The sequence below is a fragment of the Corvus brachyrhynchos genome, unplaced genomic scaffold, assembly GCF_000691975.1.
Source record: "Corvus brachyrhynchos isolate BGI_N302 unplaced genomic scaffold, ASM69197v1 scaffold279, whole genome shotgun sequence".
NCBI lineage: Eukaryota > Metazoa > Chordata > Aves > Passeriformes > Corvidae > Corvus > Corvus brachyrhynchos.
In genome coordinates, this window is record NW_008246060.1 from 3,943,904 (window position 1) to 3,965,939 (window position 22,036).

Genomic DNA, 22,036 nt, shown 5'->3' on the forward strand with positions numbered 1-22,036 from the left:
AGCAGGAACTGCACCAGGAAAAGATGGATGAAAGGTAAAGAGGTCATGGTGGCTCTTGACATAAAGATAAAAGTCCTTCAAGGGTGGATTAGATCAAAACAATGCTTGGTAGGCTGTTTCCAACAAGATCCCCTGAAATCTTGTGTCACCTCTACCCTGGATGCTGCTGGAGACAGGCGATGTTTGTCAGCGTGCAGCTGGGCATGCTTGGCATGTGCCTTGCAGGTGGTCAAGTGTGCCTGGAGCAGTTTGTGAAACATTTGCTACTGAAATTGTCTGAAATGACACCTGACACTAAAATGCAAGAACATGTTCATGTCAGGTCACTGATAATGTGCTGATACTGACTATAGAGTAGGTATTAATTGGATTGCTGAACTTGCTTGCTGTGCAGTAACAGGAAGACTTGTGAGGCTTTTAGAAGAGCTAGTGGGGGAAAAAAGGGATTTTTTAAAGTTTGGGGTGTTTTTTGTGTTACAGTTTATTTTTTTATTTGACTGTGTTCAAGCTGATGCCTCATCAGAAGTACTGGATTTTGCTGTTTTATGTAATACAGTGCCACTAGAGCAGTGTGGTTGGTGTATGGTGCAGTGGTACAGAAAAAGAGCATACGACCAGAAACAGAAGCTGCTGCTTGTGCTAGAACCAAAACAGCAGAGGGAAATTCAGCAGTGTGAACCTAGTTTCCTAAAGGTGTATTCACAAGAAGAACTGAGAGAAGGAAAGTGCGTTAACAGCAAACCTTTCAGTTTATGGTAGTGTATGCAGCATGTGGAAAAAGAACTTCAGTGCAATTCACTTCCTAATATGATACTTGGTTACTATGTAAAGTTTAGGACAAATACGTTTCTTAGTTCTTTTAAAATTACTTGGGTTTTAAGCTCATGAGGACAGGTTTTTAGTACACTTCATGTGTATCAGCTCTACTAGTGATCAGGATTTCACAAGCTTCTGCAATAGAAATAGCAGGATTTTTCCTCCTCAAAAATGTAAGAGGTTTTTTGTGGTTTATATGCATGAGGTGCTTTTTACCTCCCTCTATTCTTGATTTCCTGTGAAGTAACATGATAGCCCTTGCATTTATGGTCTTGACCACAACAGTTACAGATTTTTCCTTAGTGGATGCATCCATGGAATGCTCCAAGTTAGCTACGTGTGGAGTTTTGAGACACAGGAGACAGGTGGATATGACTGTTGGTATGTAGAATATCTGTCGTGAAAGTAGATTGCTTGTTTCAGGTTTCCAGAGACTGACTGATAAGGTGTTATCATTTTGTATCACTCAGTGCCTCAGCAATTTATTTTGTAATATGGTACCCAGAACAGAGTAAATGGCTGTTAATATTTTGGATGTTGAGTGTGATATGGATAATAGAGGAAAACCAAGAACTCTATGCCCTCGTGGAAGACAGTGTTTCTGATTTCTGTATTCTCTTTCCTTTTTCTGCTGATGATATCAAGCCTCTTTTCAAATACAGATACTTAATAAAAAGACAAGTTATCCCTTTGGAAAAACAATTTATTCACATCCAGCAAAATCAGTTTGATTATGGGCTAAATGAGGTACAGATTTCAAGATTTTAGGCAATATTAAGGTAAACATGAATTATTCTATTACTTGAGATAATTGAACTATCACCAAATAATGAGTAACAAGATGAAGGGCAAGTTTCAGAATGAAATTTAGAAGCAATATGGTAATGAATTATGTGCTTTGTCTTAATAACTGATGTTTTCAGCTAAAATGTTTGTGTTGAAAGTGCTGTCCTTGGGTAATTAAATGGACATTCATTATATTCAATATGCTGTGTGGATATTTGGGGCTCACAGTTCATTTGTAGATGTGTAGGGTTGCTGCTGTTGAGTTGAGAAATGCATTCTTTGTGTAGGGGAGTCGGATGAAATCCTACCTAGCTTTTCCTGTGAGCCACCTCCGTGTGGGCCGGGGTCCTGCTCGCTGGCAGGGGTTGTTGTAGGGCGGTTCTTGAATGGGTGAACTGGGGCTGCTCGTTCCTGCTTCCTGCGTGCCAGCACGCTGCTTGTGTGGCACGCCAGCCTGGGAAGCAGATCCTGGAAAGGAAAATAGGAGGAGGAAGGGAAAGGCTTGATTTCTGGGTGTCTCCTCAGCCCGTGCTGGCCTGCTGCCTGGCCGCATGAGCTCCCGTGTGGGCACACAGGAGGGGCATTGGCCGGGACAGGGATCTTGGCAGCCTGCGCTCCTGTTGGCCTGGGCACCCATCGTTAATGTGACACCAGGATCTGGCTAACAGTGTTGTGCAGGCTCGGTGCTATAATAATGTGATTTTAGAGCTTTTGACTGGTGCAAAGCACAAGCAGAACAAATCTGTGCAAGTTCCAGATGAATAGAAATCAAAGCAGAAACACCCTCATTCTTTTGTTTTTCAGAACCAAGTGCTTTCTAATTTAATTTTAGGTAAGCTTGGTCTGTGTTACTGTCTTTTATTTTCTGAACCACCAAAAAACAGACACAAGCAGAAATCCTAAGTAGTGAAGGCAGTGGAGGAGTTGATTTTGGAACAGTATGCATGAATTTTAATGATTTGAGGACAATGAGCCCTTGCAATTTGACTTGTTTACTCTGTTCCGGAATGTCTCTGAAGACATAAGATGGTTACTAGCTCTAAGTAAAGCCACATTTAGAAGCTGATAGATGATGTTATTCAGATCAGTTAGATTCCAGGAGTTTTAATCCTCTGAGATGTGAGCTGACAGTGTAACATTTCTTCAGACCTTTTGGACAACTCCCTATTTTCTTGCTGTGACAGGTAATAATACCACTGCTGAACATTCTGGAGTACCTGTTCTCTGCTATGGAGATGCAAAACATTGGAGAGGGGGTGTTGTGCAGGACCTAAGCTGCTAAGTCAGTAAAGGCTGCCTGATCTTGCTTTTTCTTTTCTTTCTTTTTTTGTTTTTTTCAGGTTGGGGTTGTGCCAGCTCTGGTGGTGACAGGGAGAAGGGAGTTGGTGGCAGATAGGTAGTAGGAAAGGGCCATGAAAAGAAAGCAGTAGAGATGGGAGAAGACACGAGAAGGCAAAGATGTGAAGAGAAGGACTTGATGGAAGGTGGACTCAACTGAGAAGTTTCCAAACCACTGCTTTAGGTTTTATGATACTGGTGATATCATGAGGAGAATTTGCAATTGTCCTGTTGTTTCACCAAACTGAAAGGCAGTTATGCTCTTTAATTAACTTTTCTCCTAGACATTGAAGGTGTCTAAGTAATTGGCTCTTAGGCCGCTAGGGAATGTATCATTTCAGTTAAAAGATCGCTGACATAATGCAATCTTTCAAGCATTTTCTAGTGTAAAATAAGTATAAAGAGATTGTTATTTTGGCACACTTTGGGCAGAAGATTATGGAAAATAAGCTTTCAGCAATGTGTCTGTTTCAGTTCTCAAATTTTCCTCTCTCTAATTTTACTGAAATAAAGCTTGCAGAATGTTTACATAAGGTATAAGCTGGTATAATTTTATTAGAATCAGGGCAAATCACATATGTGCAGTTCAAGTCATGGATTTTATTGCAGGGAATAAAACCTTTCCTAACACTATCTTGCCTCATTTGTTAAATGCAGTGTTTGTGTCATTCAGTTGTTCCAGGCTTTGGACTGTAGTATTAAGAGTTGGCTCTACCAATTTGTAAGCTGTGATCTTTCATTTGCCTATATGAAGTACTCTTTATGGTCTTTTAGAGCAGGCTTTCAAAGGATCACTTTTATTTTCCATTTATCAACTTTATACTTAAAAAAACATACAAACATCTGAACTGTAGGGAATGCAAGAGTGCAGTCTCCCAGGCTGGCTTTCCGTGGAGCAGTGCAGGGTGCTAGCAGTAAGCTGAAATGGAAATTGTCACCTTTAGTAATTCTGCATGGGCAAGATTTCCCAAGTAGCTTGGGGTAAAGCTACCCCATGGCATTTTTGTGAGTTGCTGCTGGATGTAGTGGAGTAGCAGTTGTGAGGAGTAACATACCTGTTTTCCTGGTGGTGGGGTAGGAATTCCTGTGAGAGGAGCCGTGCTGCCTGCCGCTCCGCATACCTGGGTGAAAGAAGGGGAGCATTATTTGGCTCCTGGAAAGCAGAGCTCAGTCTAAGGGATCTGAAAAAGAGGCATGCAGCAGTCTGAGCTGTGCTTCAGCTTGTAATGGAGATCATTTAGACAGGAGCTCCTTTTTAGGCATAGAGTAGGTAAAAATAGGTATCTGAATCTGTAATGCTTTTACAAAGTTTGTAAGGTTGGGGAGTTTGTTGGTAGGAGGCCACTTTAAAGCACCAATGCGGTTTCTCACATTAAAAGGTTGAAAACAAAAAACGAAGAAGGGTGCTATAATGCTATAAAAGGGAATGGTAACAGCACTTAGATCCAGCCTACAGGCCTACAGGATGATAAGCGTTCAAAGGGGAATGGAATAATTGTAGCTTTTTTGAAAGGAAACTTGCTCCCTTTTGTCTCAAAACTTATGTCTTTATTTCACAGCAAGCAAGGGCAGAGCAAGAAGAGGAATTCATCAGTAATACTCTATTTAAGAAGATTCAAGCTCTGCAGAAAGAAAAAGAAACACTTGCAGTAAACTATGAAAAGGAAGAGGAATTTCTCACTAATGAGCTCTCAAGAAAACTGATGCAGGTAATTGGTGCCTTTACTGATGTTTCTCCCAGGAGCCTCAGGACTAACTGGTGACTGAACTTTTGTGTTTGTGTGACTGCACTCTGAGAGAAGTGGTCAGGTTGGAAAGCTGACACTCGATAAAAGCAAAGTACAAGAAATGTAGTGAGTGACCTTTTTTTTAACATGTTGCTTTAAAGTTTGCATCTGTGAACTCAGCTTTGAGAACCTGAAAGTTTGTATACTGATGCAAAAAATGGGTGTAGCTTGCAGTAAATGTTAACTGTCTTCCAGACAAGAGTTACTGATTAATTTAAAATGTTAGTGAAACACTTTTTTTTCTGGAGTCTTTGATATTTAACAGGAGTCCTGAAATATTAAACTTTATATACAAGAATGTGCGGCGATGCTTGAAGGAGGCTTTTTCTGTAAGTTTATCCATACTTGTAACAAAACAGTTGCTGCTATTGAATTAAAACATCAGTTTGATGGCAAAAGTAAAAAGTTGAAGACGCTGGGACAATTTGTGGCAGAGAAACTTCTTTCATTACCCAAGTTGCTAATTTTTGGAAAGTGGCTAAGTATTTGTTGAAAGGGTTGTTCATGGTCGCTGTGTGCTCACAGTCTTGCCTGAATACCTGCTCTTGGCCCCTGTAGGAGACAGGATACTAAAGTTAGGGGAATGTTTAGTGTGATCTGCCTGAGCTTTTTTCATGCCATTAGTTCTAAGCTATGTCATGAAAAACTAGGCACTTTAGAAGAAGCTAATTTGTATGTTGTAAGCATTGCTGTATTCTGCAGCTGGAGACTGGAGGCATGTTTAGCCCTGCAGTTAGGAAATGCAGTGTTTGGAAACACCACTAGAGCTAATCCCATCTGGCGCTTTTGTTACTGAAAACTGGGCCTTCTCTCACTTTGTCTCTTTGGTGCCTGTTATCACACAGGAAGCTCAGTAGCAAGATTAAATATCCCTTACGTGGTATTACTATTTCCCCTTGCTGTTCTTGAGGACTGACAAGAATGTTTCTGACTAAGAGACATGTTTGCTTTCTAAGTCATACATTTTCATGAAAAACAGAGAAGCAGATGGCAGTAAAATAGGGGTATCAACTGTTCTTTTCTAATTGAAGTAAGATGTGGATATCACTATAGAAAAAGCTTTCCACTGAAGTCTCTTGCAGTAAAGGGAGAAATGGTACATTGAACAATGTTGTTTAATTGAAAGGGAGATGTAGAAATCTGTTACAGAACCAGGTTACGTGGGACTGTACCATACACTGTAAAGAGGAAACTAAAACTTACATTAAAAATAAAAGCCTGAATTACACCTGATTTGTTTGAAGAGTTTTGAAGTCGTATGATGACCTTGCATACAAATTTGTACCGCAAAGTTCTGCAGCAAGTAAGTTGTTGTATCAACTAATTGCTTAAAATATGCTTAGCCTTTTCCCTAGAATTCATGAGATTGTTTTAACAGGTTTTTTTAAACTATCTTTAGCATTCTTAAATTGCTAAAATGATGCAAAATAGGTTCACACATTACAAAGAGAAATACGAACTTCTTGTCAACCTAAAAGTACAACTATTTTTATTCTTTTTTGCTATGGACTTTCAGAAACTATCCTTTGACTGTTGCCTCAAATTAAAGAAAAAGGTAACACTCTACTGTTGTGAAAATATCCAAGAGGGTGTTTGTCTTGTAATGTATGCAACAATGCAATGGCATTGTGCTATTTGTCTCTTGGAAACCCTTAATGGGTGCTTCATTCTCAAATGAGAACTTCATTCTCATTTGTGAAAGATTCAGAGAAGAATCTGAAACAGAATGCAGACATAAACTGGAAGTTATTCTCACCTTTTGTGCAGCATTTGGAGAAAATCCTCAGTTTTGGATTCAACATCATTCCATAAATATTACCCAGCTTTCAGCAGGCAAGCTGCAGGTTTCTGCTGAAAGAAAAGCTATAACTTACAAGAGTATGGAGGTAAAATTCTGACCACCGCCTGTTTTTATTAAACAGTATCTCAACCTGCAGCCTTATATTTCATTCCATGTGACCTTGCAGTAAGCCTCATTTAGCCTTTGATAAACATGGTTATGTCAATCAGAAGATTTTAAAATATGGCAGTTCATAAACGCACCTGTGTTCCAAATGGTTCATCCTGAAGCTGTGTCGTTTCTCTCAGCACCATTAGGTAGCAATTTTTTAAAGTAAACTGTGAGTTTGTCCTCTCTGTGAATTAATAACCCAGGTAACTTGAAAAAGAGAACAGCTGTCAACATGCTGCTGGTGGTGGTGGTGGGTGTGTCTGTGAAGGGTGAGTGGCATGGAATTTCTTGCTTAGAGGTTCACCTGAAAACTTCAGTGCACAGAGCCGATAAGAGTTATATGAATGCTCCTCCACAAGGCCAGAGCTGAAACCTTTGTGCCTTGTGCATGGGCACCAGTGGTGTTTCTGTTTATGGCATATGCTGCAAATGCTATTAACCCTTCCCTTACTCTGGTCAGCAGGTTTTGTTGTCCATACTTCTGGATGACTTTTCATACCTTTACAGTAGCTCAAGATATGCAGTGTGGGTGGAGGACTTGTTTTAAAGCAAACAGTTTAATATTAAAACTATTTTTCTGTTTCTGTGTATGCTGAATGCAAATCTCATTTCAAGGCTTGATTATATCTTTGATTTGATAAACTTGCTGTGAAATGCAAAACCAGAATATTGATATATTCTCCTAAACACCAGTAACATTGTTGGAAACTTACAAATGGTACAGAGGAAATGGTCCCTTCCACTAAAGAGCTTACCTGTAGAATTAGGGAACATTTGAATATTACTGTGTGTTTCTGTGAAAGTAATTTTTCATCTCTTCAGAGTCTTAGTAAGTTGACATGAGAATATCGGTGAGTTGCAGGCAATTTTCTTAAGTAGCAAAGAACTGCAAATAATACCTGATGGTTTTTGTTTTCTGAAAGCTTATCTGTTGTCTGAAGGTTTGATTCTTCAGTTGTGAATCCTGGGAATTAAATCCACGTAGACCAACAGATTAAATATTGCAGAAGAGAAGCTCCTGGTTTTACAAATAAACTCATTTTTTGGAAAAGGGGGCATTACTGGCACACATCACAGGGTCAGTTTAGAGTTTATTACAATATCTTTTCTATAATCAGATAGTCTTCCCGTTATACAGGTGTAGTGCTACATTCCTGGCTAATGTTTTTTAGACCAGGAAGTTAAGATAATTACGATTTCTTTTTTTTTTAATTTCCTGAGATTTGTGAGTGCCATACTCATACTAGAGTATAGTACTCATACTACAATACACTGGAGTGTATTGTAGTAGCAATTCTGTCTTCATTAGGAGAATAATGAACTCAATGCCCGCTTCCATTTTTGGCATCTTTGCTCTGGAGGGAATTCTAGTTAAATTATATGCAGACTTTGGATGATGACTTAACCAGGAATACAGTAGTCTCCAGTTGGTTGCTTCACCGTTCTCTGGAATTAACTCTTAATGTCTGTGTTCGCCAGCTGACCTGGAATGAGACTTTCAGCATGCCTGCTGTCAGACATTGTGCATCAAATGGCTTCCTGCCTTTTGGATGAGTAAGGGAAAAAATTGCATATGAATCTGTTGTTTTGTCTAAAACTTTGCATTTTGGAACAGAGGAGAGGTACTTCTGCTCAACTGCATCTCATTTGCACTCTCAGTTTTTCAAATATTTACAGCTCTATGCCTGTGTCAAAATTACTGCCATATTATTCTGTTGAAAGCCACCCAGCAGAGGGACTTTTTTCATGGTGCCTGTGTGTTTGTTGCTTTGTCAGACCTTTGTTTGTCACAATTGTAGGGGCTTATGCCTCTCATTCAGCCTGGCCTCTGGAATGAGCTCCCAGAATGTTAAAACATTTTAAATGTGGGAGCTGCCTGCCTGAGCTGCTGTGCTCCTCCTAACAGCCTCCCAGTTCAGCACCATGTGCATTACTGTTATAAAACACAGACTGACATCAGGTTTGCAATGTCATAAGAAATTAATTTTGAAGCCTTTTACTACTTGCCAGACTGAGTCTAAACAGACACAGTAGCACATAAAAGGAGGTGTTTCCACTGGAATAATACTGTCCTTCTGGTGCCATAACATTGCTTAATAATACCTTTTTATAACTGTAACTTTCACTGCCTCTACAAGCCAAATGAATAAATACACAATTTTATTAGATGCATTTCATTTGTTTAGCATAATTATTAATTTTCTAGGTTGAATGTTGCAGGAATGAAGGAGCACATGCATCTCACCAGAGGTCTTACAGTAAACAAAAGCTTTTTATCACATACATCCTTGACAAACTTCTTATAAGCCTTATATCAATTTACTATATTTTTTTTACCTGATGAAGTCTCTGGAAAGCTTGGAACAACATTTTTATAGCATCCTCAATCCTTAGTGATTATTGAATGGTAGCAGTATTTTGCAGAGTATCGTTAGAAGCATTTTGATGCAGGCTCTGTTCTTGCAGTGGTGGACATGGACATGTTGAGTTACTGTTTTGAAATTGAAAGTAGTAAATCTTAAAAATTAATCTTTTGTGAAACAGGGCTGCTCCAAAGAGAAATTAATTTTTAATGTTATTTGATCTTACAAAGTCAGTTACTTTAAGTTGTGCACCAGTCCTTTTCAAAATCAAATTCAGATTTTTTTCAACACCAAATTGCAAATTGGTCCAAGTATCTGTCCTTGAAAGTAAGATGTTACAACATACCAAGATAATAGCATAATGTGTAGTCAGGCAAGTGAAGTAATTGGATGTCTGTACAGAAATGTTTCTTACATAAGTCTGATTCTTGACAATTCTTTAAAAAATTATAAGTCTGTAAACATAAGCTATTACTCTTCCTGCTCTCCAAAATATGATGTGTCAGCTCAAGGATGCAAATGGGATTGTGCAGAATAAACAGAGCCAGCTCATCTGTCATTTATTTGATGAACATCTGGACATAAAGAGGAGGCAGACTGCTGATACAAAATTGTTAATAAATAGGACTTTCAGGATGCAGTGAAGGAAGAAGTGGACAGCTTTTGAGGGCCTGGAATACCTAAAAATAGACTGTACCAGGTCATAGTCTGGGGCATAAATGAGGGTTGTTTTTTTAAGGGGGAACTTGATCCATTGGCTCCATTACTTCATAAAAACACTTCCCACTGTCCCAGAAGTAAGTCAGTACAGTAAAGAAGGAAGGTAAATGTGGTCCTACATTGTATCAGGACACTTGTTCCTACAGAGAGAGTATTACTGTAGTTGTTTAGAACTTAGGTGGACTAAGGCTCCCACTCCTGCTGCTAAGCTTTGTGTTTGACAGCCCCACTCTCACTTCAAACTAGTCACTGTCTCTCTTGCACCAAGCCCATCTCTAATCTTACGTAGCTGAGACTTCTCCTTGAGTTTTCATACGCAATTCAAGGTCTGTAAGACATTGGCATCAAGGTGACATGTTCTAACACATTTCTTTCGTTCTCTTTAGCTGACAGGTGTATCTGTAGACTGTTGTTACTATAATTGCATATAATTAAAAATACTTGGAAAAGACTCTCTTACTTTACTAAGTAAAATAAATACTATCCACCTGTGTTTTACCAGGGGATATTTTCTCATTGTTCGCAATTCTGTTCTTCAGCATTAAGCTTTCAGCAATAACTGGATTTTGGTTGTTTTGGTTTGGTTTTGTGATCAAAAGAAATAAAAGGGAAAAATTGTTTTACCCCATATGAGTGACAGACACCACTCATGTATTTTGGGGGTGTTAGTAGTATTTTTCTTCCTCTTTGTAAAATGAAGCCAATATTGTCTATTCTAAGAGTTTTCTATTCTGATCTTTATTTTAAATTGTGAAAAATAAAATCTCAGCATTGACAGGCCCTGCAAACACACTTAACCCCCAAACTTCTCCCATTTGTGTATTGCCAAGTAGTTGCTGTCTGCCTGGTGCTCTTCCTTCATGAGCCTTTTGGCTCTGATCTCTCTGCCAGGCTGCACTTACAGACCATTTTGTCTCTACTTAGGAGCAAAAGGAGCTGAATCAATGAATGAGCAATTTTAGCTTGTTTTAAAATCAAAGTATTTTCCTTCACTGTGGATATCCAGCAACCTTGATTTGTGTCCATGACTGCGAGGTCTCTCTCCATGTCCTCAGGTTTTCCTCACACATTTAAGCACTGTGACCTTACAGATTGTTATGTGCTAGCCAGAAGAACTGGCATAGAAAATAAAATAAGCAGGTGGGAAAAGTTGCCTGCAGTTTCAGTGGATGGTCAGAACACAATGTAATTACACCGTTGTCTTTTGGTGACATTTGCTTTTCCCTGAGTCAGGTTCACGTGTTTGTACCATGGTGGCAGTCACACTCTTTTATCCACAGGAAGATTTGGATCCTTGTCTCAGAGGGACTCTACTCCAAGCCATACTTCATGTTAATATGAGGGGGTTTTTTTGTTTCTGTCTGCTTGAGAGCCTTGAGAGTTAAAGATTTTTTTTTCATTGGATTTACTAAATGAAAAAGATTCCCTTTGGTATTAAGAAAATGTATAACATTGATTTGAAATAACCAGTATTTTTATGTCATCTGAGCCATTTGATTTTGATAGCATAGGAATAGAAATTAAAGTTTTTTGGTTCTTGTTTGTAAACTCATTGCACAGCAATTTCATTAGTATGAGTTCAGTCACAATTTTCATCTTTCAGTTGCCTGGGAGAAAGAAGTGCTAAGACCTACATTTTGTGCTTTGGGTGCTCTTGAGATGATGCATTTAGATTAAAATTTTGTGGACATTATGATAGATTTTTTACTTTTGAAATGTCTATAATGCATTATATATAGCAAATAAAATAACCTATTTTGATTTGACTTAATAATTAAAAATGTAATTTTATCTGCTTTGTAACTATGCAGCACAGTTTAATATGCTCCTTTTTGAAAGGGTGTTGGGTGGGTTGTACATTTTGAAGTCTTTTGAGAAGCATCAGTAGAGAATTTAACATGCATTAGGAATAAATGTGTAAATAAATGTATAAAAGGTGCCTAAGTTTATGCTTTTATTTGTGTGTTTAAAATATTTACATGTCTCCTAAATTTTTAGCTGCAACATGAGAAAGCTGAACTGGAGCAGCATTTAGAACAGGAACAGGAATTTCAAGTGAACAAACTGATGAAGAAGATTAAAAAACTGGAAAATGATACAATTTCAAAGCAGCTCACCCTGGAGCAGGTAACCTCCTTCATTTCACCATTGTGTGACTGAGAAAAAAACAAGTTCTTCTGTTGTATTAGATTTGACTTAATTTTTTAAGTATGTAAGCAACTGGGCAGTATTGAGGTTATAGAAAAGTCAGTTTGACTTTCAAAGCAATAGAAAAGTAACGTAACTTCTTATGAGAAACTTGGATTCGTTTTTTTTTTCATGGCCATTATAACTTTTAGTAGTCTTTCTGTTGGCCTTCATGTCTGCTGGACAGCAGTGACCTTTGCAAGTGCAACTACCAATTTTGTATGATTCTCCTTTTTCTGTTGACGTGAAAAAATTAGTTAATGGCTATCTAAATGATCAAGTGAGTTCTCTTGATTCGCATGGTAACATTCTTCATGGAGAGACCTAGGAAACAAATTGAAAAGTAAAAAGGTGGGAATACGTCGTTGCCAGCGAGTCCTTACCCAGCATGGAAATTAGCATGAGGTTGAAATAACTCTCTTAGCCACAAGGTGGTGGTGGCTGCCACTTAATCAAAATGCAAAGTAAGTTTAACATACTAAGCTGTTGTAGTCTTTGAAATGTTAGCATGAGCCGCAGCTGAAATCTTCATGATATTATTTTTGTCTCATTGTTCTGGACAGACAGACTTGTGAAATCATAAAATTTGAAACTTGTTGCTACATCTAAATGATGTCTTGTTCAAAAAGCTTAGATGTGCAAAGGTCTTTAGTATCTGGCTTTGAAAACTTTGTGAAGATGTTAAAATTTGGCTGGCAGGCTTGCTTAGAAATTCCATGTGTATTTATGTGTGATTCACCGAATGCCTTTGTTTTCTCTCACAGTAAGGTAGAGTAGATCTCAGGTTACTTTGGGCTTCAGCATGCTTTCCTCCCTCACACGAATTAAAAGTGCTGATTGTGCTAATTAACCAGCTGAAGCAGCAGCCTGGGGCAATGGGCAGGATATAGCAAGAAGCAACCAAAGTTGTAAGGAGAGCCACTTTGCCTTTATTGCACACTGAGGAATTAAGGAAGAGGGATTGCCATGATCTGCAGCACAACCTTCAGGACACCTGTTAAACAGGGCTTGGAAGGAGGACTCCAGCAATGCTTTGAGCTGGGCTGCATTGGGATCTGTCACTAATCAGTGAGCAGATAATTACAGCATATGCTCACTCAACTGTTGTTTTTAAAATAGAGAGCATGAATTATCTGTGCTTTGTGTTCTTTCTTTCTCCTTTGCTTTTTTTCATCTGAACTGCTTATGCCACAGGTGATCAGTAGGTAGCTGATTTATGGTAGTGGTGGTTGCATAGAATATTATTCCATAATAAAAAATTAAGTTGGATCTTAGGGTTCAAATGTGACCTGAAATAATTTCTTAAGTCAGCTTGAAGTCAGCAGAGCATTCTTCTCTGAAGGCAAATGGTGAAGAAATTTGCAGCATGTGACTATTTCATTAACTGCATGCCTCACTTAAAACGAGCAATAATGTTCTGTGTTACAGTTCAGTGGTTTGATAGGAAATAAATAGCTGTCAGTACTGCCCTACAGAGACCCAGTGTGTGTAGTCTTGCTGTTATTATTTTTAACTGCTTTCCTATTTCATACAGTATAGCGAGAAACTAGAATTGATGCAGTTAGGAGTTGAGAAATAACAACTAAACTGCTAATAATCATCTATGTCTGCTTTGAAAGGAGAAGAGATGTGTAAAATCTTCGGGAAAGATCTTGGAGAGCAGCAGAATTAAAGCTACAAAGGGCAAGGTGGAGATGAGAAGCAGAGAAGTAAAATGTAGGATAGTGGGTGTAGGGAGAGATCAGCATATTCAACTTTGATTGATTTGGAAGACCTCCATTTCAGGAGGGAACGGTTGTGCTTGTTAATAAGTTGGCAAGACAGTTGACAAAGCAGGGATACAGAAGTACACACACAATGGATATTTTAGCTGCATTTTGAAGTAAAGTAAGTGCACTTGTGAAAGAGTGAGAAGAAACACAAGTGGGTGGTGAGGAAGGTTAAAAGGAATTTTACTCCTCCTCTGAAGGGAAGGTTAAGGTCTGAAAAGCAAGCAATGCTTCCTTGTTTCCCTGTTTTAATGGTCGAAATTAAGTGATGATTGATTGGAATGTAACCATGAACCCATGCAGAGTGACACTAGTATTGACAAAGCTGCTGGCTTGGTCCTGAGCATAATCCCATCCTGTTTACTTTAGTTCAGAATATTACCACATTTCTAAAAAATTCACTGACTGGAGTACCTTTCAAAGTACACCTGAAACTACCTAGTACCAAACCAAATATACTAATTCTCCGAATTCACAGCTCTGAACAGGATGCTGCAGTTACTTCTGCTGTAGGTGCCATTCAAGGTGTTCTTCCTCCAATCTTTGAAATCCTGACAGTGGGAGAAACTGGCACGATGCTCATGACTAGGAAAGGAAGATCCAGTATGTTTCATATTGCTGAAAATGTGGAATTCTAGATCTGTTTCACAACCTGGTTTCTTTGGTGTTTTGTCAGAGCAGCTTCAGGGCACAACACAAGGGTTATTTGTCTATTGTTGCTGATGGTTTGGCTGTGCCATTGTGCATGCTCTTCTGCATGCAGATTTATAATTAATGGACTCCACTGCCTTGGTGATAGTTGCTATAATACTAAATGTAATCTTAGATTTTTCAAATACAGATTTATAAATAATTTACTCTGTCTTTAAATTCCAGAGTGCTCTTCTTCCTACCATTAAAAGATAGGGATTTCTTTTCACCTGTATGTTCTTGTGGTTTTGTTTGTTGCTAGATCAAAACATAGTTGTAAAAAGACTAAGAGTGGGTGAGTCTAAGCCATGCTGCATTGAAATGATGCAAAAACCATTGCTGCAGAGGTCAGGACCTGCATTCACACTTTTTTCATCATGTGACTATCTAGCTAGCTGTGCAGTCTATCTTTGGTAGTGTTAGAAGCACAGTGTGCAGATTGCAAGGACATTTTCCGTAGTTTCTTCCCTCTGGATGTTCCCAGCCCCAGGCATTGGCCAGACTGGCTAAGGAGCCCTGAGGCAGAGTGCCCTGTGCTCCTGGGGCTGAGCCTTTTGCTTTCCTACCTCTACAGCTCCAGCCATGTGGGGAATGAAGTGTTGGTCAGGATCCAAATTCTCATCCTCGTGGGGAGGCTGAAGCATGTTGCTTCTGACTTCTCTTTAATTGAAATGTAAGTTCCCTGAGCTGTTAAGGTACATCTGGAAACTCAAACATGGAAAGATTTGCTAGACAGTGTTTCTCTTTCTAAGTATGTTCCCTATTACTCATCAACATATGTCTGCTTCTCATAGTAACTAATTCCTCTAACCTTTAAAGGAGAAAGTTGTACATTCATTAAACTTGCACTGGTAGCTGAAGTGTGTAGGTTTATTTTTTTGGGGTTTCTCAGTATTAATTTGGTGGTTAGCACTAATAGTTTACAGATTTAGATGCTGCAACAGCCCTTCAGCAAGTGATGTAGTAAATGGAAATAGTTTCATTCTGGTTTTGGTCTTTCCATTTTCTAATGTGAGATCATTTGCCCAGCAGAAAAGTGGTGTTAACGAAGGCTTGGCTGGGAAAAATGCTTCCATGCTATTTTCCACCTGTAAAGGTGTTGAACTGTTCCCAAGTATTTCATTATTACCAACTTTTTGAGTTCAGCTACGTTGCTACTGAGTAAGATCAGCTGTGCCTCTTAAAATTCTCCTGTATTAATAATACTTATATTGTATTTCTACTTAAATGCTAATAATAGATTTCTTCATGTATGGGTCGACATTATATCTTTTATTAACTTTAGAGTAGAAGGTTCTACATTGTATCTTTTATTAACTCATAGTAGAATCAAGAATGTTTGTTCACACAGTAAGTGAACGTGAAATGTCAAGCTTTTACTTTTATAAAGCCTTTGCTTTATAAAGACAGAATTACATTTGTTTTGCTAGTAATGATTGATAAAGTAACATTTAAGGCAGTTCACATAACTTTTTTTTTACTATTTTTATTATGTCCTTTGTCTAACACAAGGCACACAAGGCAAAGATGGCTTCTCTTCCATTTCTGGATTATTTAACTATGATTCTTCCGCTAAAAAAGTCTAAAATTATCCAAAAGAATTGTTGGTGTAGTGAACAGTAAATTCAGTTTGAATTTCATAGATTTATGGAATAAATGTCTTTGAATAGGTTTGTCACGTCATCAGTGCCTGCATGTCCTGGGTTCATGCTCCTCCTTATTGGCCAGAGACAAGTTCTGTGAGAAAAACTTGGGTTAAGGAGATAACAACTGTGCAACTACTGAATCTCTTGATTTTTCCAGTGCACTGTGCCTGAATTTTGTCTCTTCTTCCCCTTCTCCTTGCTCTTGTAGAGCATTATGTAAAATGGGGTTGTTGGAGTTTTCCTGATGCCAGTTTCCTTGCAGAAAATACCGGCCCATAGTTTCTTCTAATTGTTTTTCCTCTCCAGTTAAGACGTGAGAAGATTGACCTTGAAAATACTTTAGAACAGGAGCAAGAAGCACTAGTGAATCGTCTCTGGAAGAGGATGGATAAGCTTGAAGCAGAAAAACGGTTTGTCTTGTTGCAGTGCACTCCTTACTGTGGGAGAGAGTTTTAATACCTCATGTTCTGGATTAAATATGTTCATCTCTGTCCCACAAGAGTTGTCTGATCTGTGAGAACCTGGAAGATGAAGCAGTTGTAAAGTTCCTTGTTTGCATGATGGCATATCATTGATTGCTTAAAGTGGATACAACTAACCAGTCTAAGAAATTACCTGGGAAAGCTTGAAGGAATTTACTGAATTATTTCAACTGCTGATAGCCTCTTTCTAAAGCTTCTTGTTTGCGGTCAGCTTTAGATTCATGGTGTTTTACTGTATTTATTATATGAGAAGCTCTTGGTTTTTCCCTGTCTCCTTAAAGAAAACTTCAGCTTTTTCACGGTGGTGTGCACTCATGTCATTGAGACTTCCCAATGCTTCTTTACTAGAAGTTAAGACAGTGACTCTTTATATTCCTGGAACAGCTACAATTTAAAATATATATGAAAATAAACATCTCTTAAGTGTTATAATACCAAAACTCAGTTTGGGGAGGAAGTAGGAGAGAAAATTGATTAATGATTATTAATACCTATTTTTTAATGTGTTTAAATATTGTTACATTAGTGTGACCCTCTGAATCTTGGCTGGGGCCTCAGAAAACACCTGAGCCTGAATGAACTTCAGGTTCTGTAGTTTTATTTTACAGAGCCCTGCTGTGTGGAGGGTGCTCTGAAGAGCTGCATGTGATATTCAGCAGTGGTAAATCCACAGCTGGATGAGCCTTTGGTAGCATTTTTGTGTATCTTAGATTTAAAGCCTTCTATAAGGCAAACCATTTCTGGTTTGATTTCTCTCAGTCTGTGTCCCTTCCTATGAGGAGCTGTGGTGGAGTCAGACCCTGCTTTAGTACACTTTGTATGGTACCCGTAAATACTATACCACACAAAAGGTTGTGCTTGCATGGTGCTGCCCCTGCTCTTCAGGGCAGAGTTGGATCTGGCCTATCAACATGTTCCTTTTAAAGTTTCATGCTTTCAGGCTGGAAAATCCTCCTATGTTACCTCCAAAAATCATCATTTAGAAACTATAATATCTACCATGTGCTTATTTCGTAATAGGAGTTCATTAATCCTGAATTTACCATCAGTTATTTGAGGTGTTTGAAACCTTGATTATATGAAACACCTTAATACCTTTCTGTTTGGACATTAAGAAAAAAGAGGGGAGCCTATTTGACTGTCCTTCAGAAAATGTCTATGAAATTCTTTTGGTAGTGGTGAAATGCAGAAAAGCCTCTGTTTCAGCATTGACATACTTTACTCATCATCAATCTTCACTATGTGTCCTTTCTCTAAGAACATAAATGTAAAAACTCATTAAATGAATTTGCTTAGCAAAAATTTTGTGTAGTAAGTAGCGTTTGAGTACAAAACTGAGATAACTATTTATAGTCTAGAATTGATTTTTCCAGAACCATATGTAGTAATATTTCAGAATGTCAGTGTCTGAATATGTTAGAAAATTCATCTGTACTAGGACAACAAATTTCACCTTTTTTTATTTTGAGTTAGAGACTAAACATTATAACTTCTCCCAAATTTATCTGCCCCAAAACAGTAGTTAAAAAAAATTCTACATACCTGTCAGAATCCGTGCAGTGGCTTTCTGGGGGATATAAGAGGTTTTCATTTCATTCGAATGGAAGGTAAAGTTTGCACTATTTCTCATATAGAATTTTGCAGGAGAAATTAGACCAGCCAGTATCTGCTCCACCGTCACCCAGAGACATATCAATGGAGATAGACTCTCCAGAAAATATGATGAGACATATCAGGTTTTTAAAGAATGAAGTGGAGAGGTTAAAGAAACAACTGAGAGCTGCACAGTTACAGCGTGAGTAAACAACTTGTTTCAAATCTTCTAAGGTTTGTGTAATGTAAGATTTTTATATGTACTTTCTTGAGTTTGAATTTAAGGTGGAAAAAAATGGGGCAAGTTTGGATGACAACATTTTCGTAATTGCAGTGTTATTGCTTGTTGATGTATTTATACTGTAGTTTAGGGGGTTCTTTAGCTTTACTAAAAGGATGTCTGAAAGAATCAAAAAATAATCCTTGAATATTTTGTGCCAGAAAAAGATGTATCTATCTTTTTTTCAGAAACTTAGCAGTATTTCAACATACTAATTTTTCAAAACATTTATATTTATAGCCTACTTTGTAGGAGTCATGTTGCAAATTGAGAATTACTCGAAAGAATTAGGAGCTAGCAAAATAAAGGTCAGCTGTATGTAAGAATTCCATTTGTTAATGATTGTGGCAACCTGAGGCAGCTGTTGCACAGTATAGCAGGAGTAATTTACTGTGTGCTTTCCTATGTAAGATGGCTTTGAAGCATGAAGAGCTGTGTAGAAATCATCACGTTCCTGTTGTGCAGGGCTGGGGCCCCTTGCCCAGCAGTAGGACCTGCATTTTGCCCTGCCTTCCCTGGAAGAGACTGTGCACTGAGCACATGGGCTCAGCTGCCAGGAGGCTGCTGGCACCTTCCCTTGGACTTTGCAATGCCAGTCCTTCCTTCCTTCCTGCTGCAACTAAAATTCCTGTCTTCGAGTCAGCAGTTGTGCCTAGTTCTGAGTCAGTAGCATTGCACTGCAGCTGATAAGTGAGTAGATACCTCACCACATGGCCAGAGGAATTTGGGCAAATGCAGAACAGGCAGTATTATCCCCTGCTGGCCAGCCAGGCTAGCTGGAATATTTCAACCTCCATTTAAAGAAGGAGCTTGCTAGAAGCAGCAACCTTCCTTCAAGACGGAGATGATGGATCGAGAGTGCTCTTTTGCAGAGACCTTGTGCACAAGTTTGTAGGATTAATAATTTGTGGCTGTTAAAAGAAGATAAGGACAGCTAATCTTTGTACTTGAAAATTCTGCACTGCAGCGTTCACTTACTAAAGTTCAGAACAAGAGCAAGGCCTTAGATTTAGAGTAATCTTTGTGCAAATCCAGCCTAATTAATTTCATTTCAAGTATCTTCTATTTTTAAAGTGGGTTTTTTTTGAACTACTGTGGTTTAGAGTAAAAAATGGAAAGCATATCAAGTCAAATTCTCATTGAAAAGAAGAGCTAGGTTTAAAAGAACTCTCTCCCTTTGTGAGCAGGTTAAACAGAACTGCAGTACAAATGGCAGAGCTTATAGGAGCCAGCCTGCAAGCAGAAGATGAAACTGAAATACAGTTTTCAGATTGGTGTTTGCAACACATGGCCATTAGAGAACCTCTAGTATTCTTAAGTATTTAATGAAATCTGCTTATGGAATTCTGATACTTGTATTACATTTTTTATTTCTGAAGCACTTCTAGGAACTGGTTGATATGATAATAGTGTAAAATAAGTGACACTGTTACATTTAAAAGTGATATTTCCACAGAAGAGAGATAAATCCCATGATGTTAATAGTTTGGGAACAGGTTTCTAAAACAGGAATATTCTTTTCCTTGAAGGTTGCTGCATAAAGGAGTGATGACAAAGCATGATGAATTGTTTTGGGTTTTCTTAATGTCAGGGATTCAATGTAAACTTGATCAAACATTACAAAATCTCGCAAAATACACTATGTGTGTCATAAATCTTCATCAGTATTCAATTTTATTTGAGTAATCTGTCACAAACCTTCATAACTTCTCATAATTTGACTTTATCACTTGAAATAATCCGTGATACCAGACCATTTAAGTGATGTTTGCTGAACTTGCTTAGAATTGACAACTCAAATTGCCCTTTGATGTCCAGAGTAAACCTCCTGTTGACTTTTAACATTAAAATTGAATACAATTTTAATACTAATATTTTTTAATTGGCACATGTTCTGCTGGACAGTTGCTATGATAAAATGTGTAATTGAAAGAGTGCTGTAGAATATATATGAGGTAGCAATTTTGATACAAGCTTGAGTTTGGAGTTTCAGAACTTGTGTTGTGCTTCTTCCTTTAAAATGAAAATACGCCTGTAAAATAATTTCTTCTGTGTGTTGCAGGAAGATTTTGTAAATGTGGAATAGTATTTTAACGGAGCAGGAAACAGTATTTTTTCTTAATGGTTTTACTAATGCTTTCTTAATGAATTTTTTCTTTCTTTTCAAATTTATTTAAATAAGTACTTTTGCTCCATGGTGGGGGGTTTTTGTTTGTTTTTCTTGTATTTTATTTTCGAACTTGGTGTCAAGCAATAGTTTATTTTAGTAGCTACTGTTCTGAATTAGGCTTTGAACTAATGACTTAAAGGTGAAAATTTTCAGTGATCTATCCTGAGCGTTTTCTATGCCTTCATCTTGAAGTGTTGGAGTAAACTTAGCCACAACATACTTGGCTGCCTGAGAAATTGGATTTTAATCAACATGTAACAAAATGATGAATTTCAGATTCAGAGAAGATGGCACAATATTTAGAAGAGGAGCGACATATGAGAGAAGAAAACTTGAGACTTCAAAGAAAATTACAGAGGGAAATGGAACGTAGGGAAGCTCTCTGCAGACAACTGTCAGAAAGTGAATCCAGCTTAGAAATGGACGATGAAAGGTTTGTATTCCTTTAGCCATCCAGATGTGTGGGACTTACTTATCAGTATTTGTACTACTTTTTGAATTTTTTTAGGATAATTATAGAAGCAATTTGCGTGTGGGTTTAATATACATATCAAATTTTAGCATAGTCCAGCAATTGTATCAAAGTTGTATAGAAATTGCATTAGTTTTAACAGTGAGGAAGAAAATACTTATATCTGAAGATTGTTTAGGGTTTTGGTAATATATATTGAAATAAATACAGCTGTGGAGTTGAGAATCAGGATAATTTGATCACAATACCTTTGTTTTGCCCCTAACTTGGTAACTGCAAGGAATTCTGTGAGGTAGGGACATCATCTTTACTTGGGGCTGATTTATGCTCTGCAGAAAGCAAAATATTTTCCGCCAAATACAAAGGGATACTGTGCAAAACCTTTGAGAGAGGAAGCATTTCCAGAGCTGTTGGGTTGTTCTTGATGTCCAAACCACAACATCCTTGATTTTTTTTTTCTCCATTGCAAGCTGCTTTGCTTTCCCTGACCTTACAGATAGTCTTGTGTTTTTCATGGTTTTATATCATGCCTTTTAGTGTTTTCTCACATCATAGAAATATGACAGTGTTATATCTTGAAAGAGGATTTTAAGTACATTTTGAATAAAACCTTATTTCTTACCAAATGCTCATTATTTTGTTGTGTTTTTTTATATTATTTTGGATTTATGGTGGTCCTTTAGAATAACTAAAAAAGTTACCCTGTGCTGTGTATTCTTCTGATACTGAGAGATTTCTTCTTGGGTCGTCAATATATTTGTTATGAGATGTAATTTACCAGAAACAAAGTACCAGATATTTTGTGTCAAGGAGTACCCTTAAAGCTCAAAGTAGTGTGTTCATTTTAATGAAGCACTAAGACAACTTGACCTATGTTGCATTAGCATCTGATATTAAGATGGAGCGAATGCTATATAAATTAAATTGATAGAAATACGGGATTCTGAGTTTGGAATTTTTTCTTATTAGGCTTATATTTTCTTCCA

At 37.9% G+C, this 22,036-nt stretch overlaps 1 protein-coding gene across 2 annotated transcripts in view; it reads left to right on the forward strand.

The window, feature by feature from the left end:
* The window catches only part of CCDC6 (coiled-coil domain containing 6), a 44,892-nt gene that overhangs the window by 8,823 nt on the left and 14,033 nt on the right, over positions 1 to 22,036 (forward strand). For both annotated transcript variants that reach the window (XM_017746335.1, XM_017746336.1), the window contains exons 2-6: positions 4,500 to 4,649; positions 11,760 to 11,888; positions 16,360 to 16,463; positions 18,170 to 18,330; positions 20,855 to 21,011. In XM_017746335.1, coding sequence (XP_017601824.1) covers positions 4,500 to 4,649; positions 11,760 to 11,888; positions 16,360 to 16,463; positions 18,170 to 18,330; positions 20,855 to 21,011 — 701 coding nt within the window. The remainder of the gene's footprint in view (positions 1 to 4,499; positions 4,650 to 11,759; positions 11,889 to 16,359; positions 16,464 to 18,169; positions 18,331 to 20,854; positions 21,012 to 22,036) is intronic.